This window comes from Episyrphus balteatus, chromosome 1 (assembly GCF_945859705.1).
Source record: "Episyrphus balteatus chromosome 1, idEpiBalt1.1, whole genome shotgun sequence".
NCBI classification, from domain to species: Eukaryota; Metazoa; Arthropoda; class Insecta; order Diptera; family Syrphidae; genus Episyrphus; species Episyrphus balteatus.
Window position 1 is genome coordinate 171094529 of NC_079134.1, and position 15042 is coordinate 171109570.

A 15042-nucleotide genomic window follows, 5' to 3' on the forward strand; every position below is an offset into this window, starting at 1 on the left:
GTCTGAACACACTACCTGCTACAGTCAAGGTAGAAATGTGAACGGACCTTTAGTAATCAAGAAACTACCCTCTGAACGCATCCAAAGAAATTCCCTCGACTGCTGAATATCCCAAAATATCCCACTGGACTGGAAGTATGAAGCGCCCCCTCTTGGAAAGGAAGCTTCGAGAAGCAAAGACGAGAACCTTCGAAGACATTCTCGAATTCCGAATTTCAGGTATAAAAGGGCAGCGTGGACACCGACCGGATACAGTTTGATTTATAAAGTGAAAGAGTGCAGTACGAAGTGAAATAAAGTGTTGGAAATTGTTAGTAATAAATAAAGTGATTTAAAAGTGTGTTTGTTTGAGCGAATAATAAAAGTAAATTGAGTTGAAATAAAGTGTGTTGTTATTTGAACGGAAAGATAAGTGGAAATTAAATAAACGAAATAAGTTTTATTGTGAACCCGGAATAAAACATTACATTGGTGTCAGAAAAGTGGAATAAAACTTATTTATTTGTGCGAATCAGATAATTTCGCGAATAAAATAAAAAGTGCGCGTGTGTTTTAACAATAAACAAAGTGTAAAACATTTTGAAATAAGTAAAAGTGCTCGCATTTTAAAAAAAGTTAAAATGGGTAAAACATTAAATCAGTTAAGTTTGACTGAGCTTAAGGCGGAATTAACTAAGCGAGGTCTTCCTACTGCTGGATCGAAAAATGACCTCATTATTCGTCTGCAGGATTATTTAACCCAGAAGAACGAAAATTTGGATACATTTCAATTCGAAGTTGAAATGACAGAAGAACAAGTAAGTAATACTTCCGATATGTCGTCTATGGTGGCTGTTCTCCTTGCCAAATTGGAAGAACAACGTAATGAACAGAAGGATGAACAGAAAAATCTTCTTGAACAAATTGAGACACAACGCAATGAACAAAGAGAACAAATGGAACAACAACGAACAGAGCAAAAGAGTGAACAACAGAATCTTCTCGAAAAAATTGAGAAACAACGTACCGAGCAAAAGAGTGAACAACAGAATCTTCTCGAAAAATTAGATGAACAGAAAAACATCATCCAAGGTAAGCTTGACGCGATCGAGAACAAGTTCGTTGCTATTGATGCTTCCATCAAATGCGTTGAAAAGCAATCTCAAGAAAAGTTCGAGAAAGTTGAAGAAAAACTCGAGAAAGTAGAAGGAAAGTTCGAGAAAGTGGATGACAAATTTGAAAAAATGGAAGTTAAAATGCAAAGTATTACTGAGGAACTTGACAAGGTTCGGAAAATTAAGATCCGAGAAAGTTCTGGTGAGTACCTAAAGAAGAAGGAAATGCATCCACCAACATTTGATGGACAAAGTTCTTGGTCGATCTACAAGAAACAGTTTGAGGCAGCTGCAACAACAAATGGCTGGGATGACGAAGACAAATGTATAGCGCTGACTCTTGCTCTTAGAGGTCCTGCTGCTGAGTTGTTACAAACTTTACCACCAGAAAAGAATGGTAACTTTGACGCTCTTGTCCAGGTCATTGAAAAACGCTTTGGAGATGGCCATATGCAGGAAGTCTTCCGCGTCCAACTCAATACAAGAGTCCAGAAAAGAGGAGAAACTCTGCAACAACTCCAAGCAGATATTGAAAGGTTAGCTCATCTGGCATATCCGACAGCAGGAGACGACATTATCAATCAGTTTGCGACAGAAGCCTTTGTACGTGCTGTATCTGATATAAATCTTCAGCGAGCAATTCGAACAGCTGGAAAACGTTCCCTTCCTGAAGCATTAGCGTTTGCACTGACTATGGAAGCAGCAGAACAGGCTTCTCAAGGCGTTCATCGGGTAAGAGAAGTTGCAGTGGAAGAATGCTCTTGTCAAAAACTCGCATTCCAAAGAAACCAGAGGGACGGAGCTGCTCGATGCTGGAACTGTAACAAGACCGGACATCTCCAGCGGCAGTGCAGATTGCCACCAAGAAGAACTGCTTGCCAACACTGTGGAAACAGGAATATTGCCCAACAACAGGTAAGCGATACAACTAACACTCATGCTCATCTTGAATTCCCATTCGGGAAACGAGTAAGAACCACCTTCGAGAGGCAGAAGCTGGTTTCTGGTATCGATGGCCCCAGAACCACAATTCAAGTCTCACAGACTAAACGAGACAACAAAAGTCTGACAGTGGAGGCGACCATAAACAACAAACAACACGTGGCTACAATTGACACCGGTGCCACCGCCTCCATTGTACGAAGCAGAGCCGGTTTTAGGGGGGGGGCAGCCTGTGCCGTCGCCCAGGGGCGCAAGAATTGAGGGGCGCCGCAGGCGCCCCGAACTTTTACAAAAGTTATATAAATAACGAAGTCTTTCCAATCGATGTTTTATTTTTTTTTACATTCACAAAGGCGCCCCAATTTTTTTCTATTTTACATTTTCAACAGCGCTCGTATTGTTTGTCCTAAACTTTTTGAAGAATGAAGGCGCCCCCCAATTTTGGGTTAATTTATTTGGCTTCCGGGAAGCCAATGCTGTCCAAAATCTTCGTTCATCTTTGAAGAACAAGGCGCCCCAATTTCTTTTGAAAGACTAAAGCAATCCTTAAATCCAGAAACCCCTAAATTCCGAAAACCCAAAAACACAAAATCCCGAAAACGGGAGACGGACAGAATCCCGAAATCCAAAATCCAGAAAGACCAAAATCCAGAAAACCCTAAATCCCGAAAACCCCAAATCCCGAAAACCCAAAATCCCGAAAACCCAAGATCCCGAAAACCCAAAATCCCGAAAACCCAGAATCCCGAAAACCCAAAATCCCGAAAAACCAAAATCCCGAAAACCCAAAATCCAGAAAGGCCAAAATCCCGAAAAAAAAACAGAAAAAATAAAAAACTCTTCAAAACTGTGTTTCACTGAAATTTTAACTTAAACATAAAATTAAAACCAATTAAAAACAATTATTATAAGTTAAATATTAAAACTCATAATTCTTTTGATTTTAGTTCAACGATTTTCCAACTTAACTCAATCATTACAAAACACTGCTGAAATCACAATACCTAAGAACTTGAAATCATGTAAAAAGAGATATTAACGGAATCATAAACTTATATTGTTTTTTTACGTAATAACACCTTAATTTCACACTTAGTATTGTTTTGGAAACCGAAATCCCGAAAAATTATATAAAATGAAAAATTTGCGCAAATTTTTCATTTTATATAATTTTTCGGGATTTCGGGATCCCATTCGGGGTTTTGGGTTTTCGGGATTCTGGGTTTTCGGGATTCTGGGTTTTCGGGATTTTGGGTTTTCGGGATTTTGGGTTTTCGGGATTCTGGGTTTTCGGGATTTTGGGTTTTCGGGATTTTGGGTTTTCGGGATTTTGGGTTTTCGGGATTTGGGGTTTTCGGGATTTTGGGTTTTCGGGATTTCGGTTTTCGGGATTTTGTCCCCAATCCCCCGAAAACCCACAATCCCAAAATCCCGAAAACCCAAAATCCAGAAATGCCAAAAACTGACAGCTTCTCCATTTCTCATAAAAACTACGTTTGTGTGTGAGAATAAAAAAATAGGTCTGTTCGTTGTTCCCCCCTCCAGGGCACTCTAAGTCATTTCAATTAACTGTGAAAAAAATCAGAGTTTCTCGGGTTTTCATTTTACATCGAACACCTCAGAGCTTTAGTTTCATCAGCGAACATCGAACACAGAGGAAATAACTCTGGTTGAAAAAGGAGCTACAAAAAACGCTTGACAACGAATTCGGAGCGACCCAGAGTGCCCTAGAGCTCACAACGAACAAACCAAATACTTATAAATACAGATATTAAAGGAGATGGGGCGTTTTTGGGCCATGAGCGTACATTAATGAGACTAGTCTCAAAATGAAGCTGAAGGTTAGTATATTCAATCTATGAATTTTTTTTCAAATCGTAAGTCAGGGTCTTGAGATACAAGGCTCCAAAGTTCGTTCTGATAACTCTTGTCCCTTTTATATGCAAATATCATGAGAACTACAAGTGGTATATTGATGTTTTTGATGTCAAATGAAAGGTTGTTTTAGTGCCTTTTAAACAATATAAAAAACATATTACACAAAAACAAAGAAACGGTGAACAAATAAAGAAAAGTAAAATGTTATTTAAAAAAATCGATTTTTGTTCAAAATATTTATTTATTTTCAATTTAAATATGCTTACAATCAACACACAGGTGTAGTTATAAAACTGTTTTAATTTTTTAGAATGCGGATTAGAAGCTTGTTTATTTGACCAAATTATGTTAGAGAGACACAAAAACTATAATTTCTTGTGAAGAACTCTGGGCTACACTCTTGTTTACATAAACTAGATTACAAAATACATACTAAAGAAGATTTTCGATAAATCCACTCTTATCTCAGTTTAAGTTTAAAATATATTTCTTGGAACGATTTTTTTTCTTCGTTTTGTAAAGTCTTTAACTACATAGTACTTAACAACCTTTCATTTGACATCAAAAACATCAATATACCTCTTGTAGCTCTCATGATACATATTTGCATTTAAAAGGGAGTTGTAAGGGTTATCAGAACGAACTTTGGAGCCTTGTATCTCAAGACCCTGACTTACGATTTGAAAAAAATTCATAGATTGAATAAAATAACCTTCAGTTTCATTTTAAGACTAGTCTCATTAATGTACGCTCATGGCCCAGGTCCCATATAATTTTGCCCCATCTCCTTTTAGAATTGGGTGGAAGCGATTCAAAGTTTTTTATTGGATTTCAGAATGAGTGAATCATTGAGTGATTCCAATCGAAAACGACATTAATGTACCTAGTTGAAAAAGTTTTTTAAAAAATATTGTTCAAATAAAACCAACTGTACCTAATCTCTAAATGTGTTTAAACAAAAAAGTCAGAGATAAAGGTAGTCTTGTCAATTGAGCCTAAATGACATGAATAATAAATTTTTTTTTTAAGTTAACCTTTTTAAGTTAATACACTGCACATTTTTAATAAATGCATTAACAAGTATATGAGAGGTAAGACATAATCTGCTATTGCTTTTTTTCGTGATTTTAAAAAATTGTTTTTAGACGAATTTTTTTTTTAGAGGCGCCACTTGCAATCTTGCCCAGGGGCGCCGGTAGTGCTTAAACCGGCACTGGTACGAAGAGACTTGGTGAAGATGACATGGCTACATAACACCAACAGCTACCGTCTGAAGACCGCCACAGGAGAAGCAGCAAGGGTGTACGGTGAAGTTTGTCTTACGATCCGTATGGCAGAACTAGAGTTTTCGCATGTGTTTTTGGTGGCAGATATATGTGACGAGTGCATCATTGGAATCGACTTCATGAAGGAGCATGGAATCATTTTGGATATCGGTAATCAAGTCCTGAAATACAGAAATGTAGAGATTCCAATGGTCTATGGCACTGACAACTCGACAACAATTAGAACTGTCATCAAAGAAGACATGTGCCTGCCTCCTTCTTCAGAAGTTTTTGTGTGGACCAAGTTAAAGGGGAACTTTGGAAGCCATCGATACCTCATGGTTGAACCAGAAGTTGAGCAAAGTTCCGAAAACATCATCATCGGGAAGACTCTTGTGGCACCAAAGAACAACATGGTACCTGTACGGATACTTAACATCAAACCGTACCCAATCAAGCTTAAGAAAGGAGAAGTTGTTGGGCAATGTGAATCTGTGTCCGCAATAACTAAGATCAACGAGATGGACACACAGATGACTATGAACTCTGAGAAACTAAAGACTCAAATTCTCAAATCAGACAACTTGAGTCAACATCAGCTTAATGTTGCTGGAAGGCTTCTTCATGAATATGCTGATATCTTCTCTTCACCCAGCGGGCAATACGGCCGAACACAACTGGTGCAGCATCGAATCGATACAGGAGACGCTAGGCCGATTCGTCAACCAGCAAGACGTCTCCCCTTGGCCAAACAAGGTGAAGTTGAAGAAATGATATCGACAATGAAGAAAAACGGGCTGATCGAAAATTCCAAAAGCCCTTGGGCATCACCGGTAGTTCTCGTCAAAAAGAAGGATGGAAGCACTCGATTTTGTGTCGACTACCGCAGACTGAATGATGTGACGAAGAAAGACAGCTACCCACTGCCAAGAATCAGCGATACTCTAGATGCAATGGAAGGAGCACAATGGTTTTCGACTTTGGACTTGAAGAGTGGCTACTGGCAGGTAGAAATCCATCCAGAAGATCGAGAAAAGACGGCTTTCTCTACAGGAAATGGTCTGTGGCAGTTCAATGTCATGCCGTTTGGGCTATGTAATGCCCCAGCTACTTTTAAGCGCTTAATGGAGTGCGTTTTAAATGGATTAACCTGGAAATCTTGCCTAGTCTATTTGGATGATGTCATCGTTTACGGGAAAACATTTGATGACCATTGTGAAAACCTAAAGGCTGTATTCCAGAGGCTACGAGAAGCACATCTTAAGTTAAATCCAAAGAAATGTGCACTTTTCAAGACCGAGGTTAAATATTTGGGGCATATCATCTCATCCCAAGGAGTAATGACTGATCCAGAAAAAGTTGACACTGTGAAGAATTGGCCAACCCCTCAGGACAAGCATCAACTTCGGAGTTTCCTATCCTGTTTTATCGCAAGTTCATGACGGAGAAGAAAAGGTCGTTGCCTATTTCAGCAAGGTACTCTCGAAACAAGAAAGAAACTATTGCGTGACCAGAAGGGAACTTCTAGCTCTGGTATTGGCAACAAAGCACTTCCATAAGTACATCTATGGACAGAAGTTCCTTCTTCGCACAGATCATGGTGCACTAAATTGGCTTTTGAACTTCAAAAATCCAGAGGGTCAAGTAGCAAGATGGATCGAGATACTCCAGACGTATCAATGTCAGATTCAACATCGAAGAGGAAAGCTACATTCAAATGCAGACGCATTATCTCGGCGCCCGTGCAAGCAAGACTGCAAGCATTGCACACGGCTAGAGGAAAAGGAAGTTGTCGCTGTAAGAAGAACGAGAGCTGATCCCATTTGCGGCTGGAGTAATGAAGAACTCAGGATGGCCCAACAGGAAGATTCGGACATCGAACCCATCCTTGCATGGAAGGAACATGAAGAGAAACCAGAATGGGCCGACATCTCCGACCGAAGCCCCAATCTCAAAGCATATTGGGCACAATGGGACTCACTTCATGTGCAAGAAGGGTTACTCAGGCGTAAGTGGGAATCCGCAGATGGTAAATCTTATGTAATGCAACTAATCGTACCTCAGTCAAAGGTTAATGATGTTCTCCGAGAGATGCACGAGGGAACTTCTGGAGGCCATTTAGGCATCAACAAGACGCTGGAAAAGGTACGCCAGCAATTCTACTGGTTACGTATGAGAGAAGACGTTGAAAAGTGGTGCCGAAAATGTGATACTTGTGCCGCTAGCAAAGGACCAGCTAGAAAAATGCAAAGCAAGATGCATCAGTACAATGTGGGCACACCTTTTGAGAGGATTGCAATAGACGTGGCAGGTCCTTTTCCCGAAACCAACAAAGGAAACCGGTATATCCTCGTAGTGATGGATTACTTCAGCAAGTGGCCTGAGGCATTTGCCATCCCAAACCAGGAAACCAAAACAGTTGTGGATAAGATTGTCTTTCATTGGGTGAGCAGGTTCGGAGTACCCATGGAACTTCATTCCGACCAAGGAAGGAACTTCGAATCTAAGATTTTTCAAGAGGTTTGCTCACTCCTTGGCATCAAGAAGACGCGAACAACACCGCTTCATCCACAATCTGATGGGATGGTTGAGCGATTTAACAGGACACTTAAAGAACACCTGTCAAAAGTAGTCAACGATAATCAACGAGACTGGGATCGACATATTCCATTATTCTTGATGGCTTATAGAAGTGCAACACATAGTTCCACTGGACATACACCATCGGAAGTCCTTTTTGGTTCTACAATACGGCTGCCAAGTGAGATAAAATTCGGATGTGTTCCAAATGAGCCACAGGAAATAGATGAGTATGTTGATAACCTGAAAGAAACACTGGCTGATATTCACCAACGGACAAGGACAAATATAAAAGCGTCTAGTGACAGGATGAAAACAAGATATGACGCGCGAGCGACAGCAACAGGGTTTCAAGAAGGAGAACTTGTGTGGTTTTACAATCCCCACCGACAAAAGGGACTATCACCGAAGCTACAACAAAACTGGGAAGGCCCTTACACAGTAATAACCAGAATCAACGACGTGGTTTACCGTATACAGAGAGGGGTAAGAGGCAAATTAAAGGTAGTTCATTGTGACCGTTTACATCGTTATAATGGTGAAAGAAGCAATGGAGTTGTTCGGGACGAACAATCCTAAGAGGGGGGCAATGTAACGATGAATTACCGAACTACTTTTAAGATAAAAGTCTGAACACACTACCTGCTACAGTCAAGGTAGAAATGTGAACGGACCTTTAGTAATCAAGAAACTACCCTCTGAACGCATCCAAAGAAATTCCCTCGACTGCTGAATATCCCAAAATATCCCACTGGACTGGAAGTATGAAGCGCCCCCTCTTGGAAAGGAAGCTTCGAGAAGCAAAGACGAGAACCTTTGAAGACATTCTCGAATTCCGAATTTCAGGTATAAAAGGGCAGCGTGGACACCGACCGGATACAGTTTGATTTATAAAGTGAAAGAGTGCAGTACGAAGTGAAATAAAGTGTTGGAAATTGTTAGTAATAAATAAAGTGATTTAAAAGTGTGTTTGTTTGAGCGAATAATAAAAGTAAATTGAGTTGAAATAAAGTGTGTTGTTATTTGAACGGAAAGATAAGTGGAAATTAAATAAACGAAATAAGTTTTATTGTGAACCCGGAATAAAACATTACACTATTTTAAAACTAATTTCACATCCGTTTATTTTCAAAGTATGATAAGTCCAAAAGCGTTTTTATTTTTTATCTTTTGAACTATCGCTCCAAGAACTAAAAACGAAACGGTATTTTGTAGCTAGGCAAGAGTTCTACAGAATATATTTTTTAAAAATTTTGCTACGCATATCAAAAGAAAATAGAGCGTTTTTTTCTTCTCCTAAAAAATTAAAAATCATGGACTTATCATGTTTTGCAAAAAAATGATTCAATTATGTAACTAATTTAATTTCTGAGCTTTGAACCCAAAAAGCTATTCGCAACTTTAAAGCTGCTATATAATACCTACGGTAAGAAATTAACAGTAAACGCTAATATTTTATGTTTCTAAGCATATTTTCTGGAGTCTCTTATAGCGCCCTTATAGGTGCGAAGAAAATTCTCTGTAAACATTGTATGAATACTCTTTACAGCACTGTAAAGTGTCACACTATAATAATGTTGGGAAGTGTATACAGTGGAAGTGTATACAATGATTACGTTAACGAAATTTTGTATGGAAAATTTCGTTTGTATGGAAAATTTCGTTTTACTTCAGCTGCGTACTAGGCTTATTTAGTTGGGAATTGTTTAAATACTGTTAAAAAACTAAACCGAAGAAAGCTTGTTTTTCGGAAAAGCCTGGTACGCAGATAGAGCTAAATTTTAGCCGAGATAAAATTCACAAACAAAAGTTATCGATAATTTGTATGGCATACATTTAAGCTCGGCTAAAATGTTTCGATAATTTTAAGAGAGCTAAAATTTATCTCGAACTGATGCGTACCAGGCTTTAAAATCAAATCAAAACCAATTGAAAAAGAAAATTTCTTTTTTGTTTTTGTAGTTGTTTTTTTTTTAATTTCTATAAAACATGTATTAAAGAGCTATACAAGCTTTTTCCGAAGCTATCTGTCAAATTTCAAAACTTTGGTAGAGCTTCGATAAAGCCTCGTTTAAGCTTCCTTAAGACCTTATAAGTATATTCGTATAAAGGGTCAAACTTGTATAACGTTCTCCTTTTTCCATGCCTAAAAACCTTACTAAAGTTAAAAAGAAGCTGAAATGTAGCTTTTGTAATATCTTTAACGAAGCTGAAATGTTAGTTGGGCTTCAGTATCAAAATGGCCGTTTAAGAAAATAAATTTTACTCGTACAACATGCCTCAGAAGAAGCTTAACCTAAAAAAACGTAGACAAAAAGAATGATAGCAGAGGTCGGAATCATCTTTTCTTTCATAACTACAGATTCACACGTACTGCCTATCTATTTTCTAGAGGTGCACAAAAATTAAATCAAAGCGAAAATCTTCTCAGCTTGCCGCCAAACACAAACAATTTAGTACTTCTACCATTGTGTTTCCACCCAATGCCATGGCTGACAATTTTTCTGTACTAAACAAAATTCAACCTCAACCAACTTCACTGGCAAAAAATTAAATGTTTGACAACCATCACTGACAGCAGTGACAAATTAAAAATTTCTATAAAATCCGTGTTTGCAAAAGTTTTGCAAATTTATTAAAAAAGAATATTTTAAATAACACGGTTTTTATTTGTTCATATCTTTGTTTTAAAAATGGTAAGTTAAATATGTATTTTTTCATGAAAACTCCTTTTTATTGAAACAATTAAACATGGAAAAAGTACATCAAAAACTTGTCGGCAAAATTAAACGAGGTTATGATGCTCCTTTGTCCATCAAAATGCTTGGTCATCTACAAGTTATTAATAAATAAATTATATTAATTTGTTTAAACTAAACTATTTTATAGGCTCGACGTTATGATTCTCGTACTACCATCTTTTCCCCAGAAGGTTTGTTTCTGAATTTATTTAAAAAGCGGTTTGTTTGTTAATCAATGATAATGATTTCTAGGTCGCCTCTACCAAGTGGAGTATGCGATGGAAGCTATCTCCCATGCTGGTACATGTCTTGGCATTTTAGCCGAAGATGGTATCCTCCTTGCTGCCGAACGTCGTAACACCAACAAGCTTCTTGACAGCGCTATTTTCTCAGAAAAGATTTACAAGCTTAACAAGTAAGTCTCTAATTTAGACCAATTTAGTGGAACAACTGAAGCAAATTATTAGGGAACCCCGACAAAACAGCTCCGATTTTGATGTCCTTTTTTTTTCAAACGTCAGTAATTAAATAACCTCTATAGATTAAAAATTGCCGATGTTGCCGTATTGTTTTTTTAAAATTAAAATTAATTTTGTTTGCTTAAATTTCATAAATTAAATGATACTAAAAAATTCTCTAAGTAATTTTAGGAAAAACAAAATATGGGAGTAAGGGACAATCTTCCATCGTTTAAGCGATAAATGCAATTTTCTCACTGACTTCAAACCAGGATTGTAAAATCATCAAATAAAAAACTTTTCCATTGAAAAAAAAGAAATATTTATTGTACCTAACTGAAAAATATTTGCATTACAAAAATTTTTTTATTGCAACCGAAAAATATTTGCATTGAAAAAAATATATTTCTTGCAACTAAAAATATTTTGCATAAAAAAAAATTGTATTCGAAATGAAAAAGAATTTGCATTTAAAATAACATTTTTACTGCAAATAAAAATATTTTGCATTGAAAAGAAAAGTAAAAGAAAATAAAAAATTTTCTGCATTGAAAAAAAAAAATTGAATATTAAAAAAAATATTTAATGCACAACTTTGCATTGATTTTTTTTTTCAATGCAGAAATTTTTTTATTTCCAATACATTTTTTTTTTTTCAATGCAAAATATTTTTATTTTGAATAAAATTTTTTTTTCATTTGCATTTTTTTTTAATGCATAATATTTTTAGTTGCAATAAATATTTTCTTTTCAATGTAAATATTTTTCAGTTGCAATAAAATATTTTTTTCAATGCAAATATTTTTCAATGCAAATTTTTTTTATTTGCAATAAATATGTTTTTTTAATTTCAAATGCATTTTTTTCTAATTGATATTCAAACACAAAAAAATATATTTTGAACACACAACGGCAACACCTACAATATTTAAAAACACATTTTTAAAAAGCCAGAAGTTCAATTTTATCTGTAAAATTTATATCCATTAAATTTAATGAGGGGTTTTGAAAAAATGGTCCTCAAACTCAGAATTTTGAAAAAAAAAAATGATATTCAAAAAAATTAAAAATGACTTTTTCAATTGAGTTTTAAAAGTTTTTGAATTCCTAAGAGTAAAAGGTTATATACAGGGTGTCCCACAGTCACCGCACCAAACGAAAACCATGGATTCCTGATGTCATTTTAAATCGAAAAAAATAAGAGGTAATTTTATCGTTTTCCCAAAGTTTATTTATTTTTTTTTTAATAATTTTTTTTCATCATAAAAAAGACTTCTGAGCTCTTGTGGTTAAGAAAAGATAGATAGATCCCAGAAAATATTTTAATTCACTTAAATTAATTTTGTATTTAAAATTTTTTTTTTTAATTCACTCAGTTTGTTTATTTTTTTTTAAGCAGTCTTTTTTATGAAAATAATCTTGTTTTTTTTATTGCGGAGAAACGGTTGTCCGCAGAAAAAAAGTTTTAAGGCAAACTAAAACTGTAATACATTTTTGATTGATTGTAAAAGACATCTTTGGAATCAGACGTAGTTTGGTGCAGATAAAGCCAGATAAGAGAGCAAAAATCATAAAAACCGTCATAACTCGAAAACAGGAGGAAAACGAGAAAATTACCTCTTAAGTTTTTCGATTTAAAATTACCTCAGGAATTCATGGTTTTTGTTTGAGGCGGTGACTGTGGGACACCCTGTATATTAGTTTTGAAAAAAATAACTTCAATTTCATTGTATTTTTTGATAAAAACTTAAGCTTTTTAACATTCAACAACAAAGGCTGTTGAGTGAAGAAAAAATAAATAAATGTTGAACTTAAAAAAAAATAAGTTCAATTTTTTTTTAGAAACTGTAATACATATTGACATTTTATTTTATAATTTCAAATAACAACTTACATACATAATAATTATGTATGGCCAAAAAATTTTAAAAAATAAATCCAAATTTTACATCGAAAATTTTTAAAAACGGCATGTTAAAATTTTTTCAATCATTTTTTTTTCAAAATTCTGAGTTTAAGGACCTGTTTTACAAAAAAACAATTCATGCAATTTACTTAATGTTAATTTTACAAATAGGAATACACTTCTAGCTTTTTAAAAACGTATATGTATTTACATATTGTAGGTGTTGTCGTTGTGTTCAAATATTTTTTTTGTGTGAGAAAATTGCTTTTACAATTTTTTTTTCCTTTAATTTCCTAGACAATCTTTTGGCATTAATTACTTTATGAAATTAATCAAAATTTTTGAAAACAAACTTTTTGGTTCACAAAAATCTATTTTTAATAACTGACGTTTGAAAAAGATTATCAAAATCGTAGCTGTTCGTCCGGGTTCCCTAATATTGCAATTTTTTTTAGCTTAAGTTACTCCACTACTAATAAATTTGACTAATTTAATTTGTTTCAACAATCCGTAGTGATATGGCATGTTCTGTTGCTGGTATCACCTCCGACGCCAATGTCCTCACAAATGAATTGAGAGTAATTGCTCAGCGTTACCAATTCAATTATGGCGAGTCGATGCCATGCGAACAGTTGGTTTCTTACTTGTGTGACATTAAACAAGCCTACACCCAATACGGAGGCAAGCGTCCATTTGGTGTGTCAATTCTTTACATGGGCTGGGACAAACACTACGGCTATCAGCTATATCAATCCGATCCCAGTGGAAATTATGGTGGCTGGAAGGCAACTTGTATTGGAAATAACTTTGGAGCTGCTGTGTCAATGTTGAAACAGGAACTTAGCGAAAACGACAAAGTTACTTTGTCGAGTGCACAAGATCTGGCTGTAAAGGTTTTGAGTAAAACTCTAGACACTAACAAGTTGACGTCTGAGAAAGTTGAAATGGCCACTCTGACACGAGTAAATGGCAAAACTGTGATTAAGATTCTCACAAATGCCGAAGTGGAAGTTCTGATTCAAAAATATCAGAAACTTGAAGCTGAATTAGAAGCAGCTAAGAAGGAGAAACAAGCTGCTCAGAAATCCTAAGCCACAAACATATTTCACAAAGTGTAAAAGTCTGGATTAAGGGATGAGGGTGAATTTCCATTAAAACATTTCTGTTTTCTTTTTTTTTTTTAATAATTCTATTGTAATGCTTTGATATCGTTTTCCCAAAACGCATTTGAATAAAAATAAAATTAATAAGAAATGTATACTGCTCCTGGGCGCAGTTTGAATGTAATTTATGAAAGAGAAGACCTTGAGTTGCGAATGTGTTCAAGATATGAGCATTATGTAGATATATCATAAAATTATAGGAGGTTCTTGATTGTAAGAACCGTCACTTTTGTCCTGCCCCGGTACCAACCAGGAAAATTTTCAACCGGAAAATTGTTTCCGGAAAACTCGGAAAAGTTGCTCCATATATCCTCAATTGTACCGATCAAAAAGAAAATTAAGTTTTCCGTTCGAGTTCTATTTTCTCCCGTTTTTAAATTTTAAATGTTCCGTATTCGAACACATTTTGCGAATTCATAGGTGTTTCGGTAGCAATTTGCTACCGGAAAACAGTATTCTAAAACAAAACAGTCGAATGGAAATCAGAACAACCGTTTTCAATCCGTACGGATTCAATTTTCGTTTCCGTTTTCAAATTCGAACGAATATTAGAACTAAAATAGAAGTTAAATTGGAATCATCTTCGCGAACCCTATACCAAAAAAACTAAAAATAGCTAAGAGTAGCTCTTTCGTTTCCCGAAAAACCGTTACTCCAAATTATTGAGAAAACAGCACACAAAATGTGCAATGAAATGTGTATGGAATTTTGCTCAAAAATAGTTTTGAGTTTCACATAGAAGTTTTTCCACCGAATTTTTTTTCCCGGAATTTTTAAAGCTATTGCTTATTTTGACCGAAGGGTATGAACATTTTTCGCCAAACTTGGTTTTTGTTCTTCATCAAAATTTAATTGAGAAAAAGAAAAACCTAGCATATTGTATGGAAAAAATATAAAAAGAACTCACAATAGGGAAAATTCGATTTTTTTCGGATGGAATCTTGTCACGTGAAACTGATAATATGGCTGATTTAAAAAGTGCTTGAGTCTCCCTCGTCATCAAAAAATGAGGAGA

The 15042-nt window shown here is 35.6% G+C and overlaps 1 protein-coding gene across 1 annotated transcript; it reads left to right on the forward strand.

Annotated features, from left to right (window-relative positions):
- The first annotated feature begins 10314 nt into the window (after positions 1 to 10314).
- Positions 10315 to 14118, forward strand: LOC129918323 (proteasome subunit alpha type-4). Its single transcript, XM_055998803.1, has 4 exons — positions 10315 to 10455; positions 10649 to 10691; positions 10753 to 10915; positions 13379 to 14118. The coding sequence occupies exons 1-4, from the start codon at positions 10453 to 10455 to the stop codon at positions 13953 to 13955; spliced, it is 786 nt and encodes a 261-aa protein (XP_055854778.1). The 5' UTR covers positions 10315 to 10452; the 3' UTR covers positions 13956 to 14118.
- The last annotated feature ends 924 nt before the right edge of the window (positions 14119 to 15042 follow it).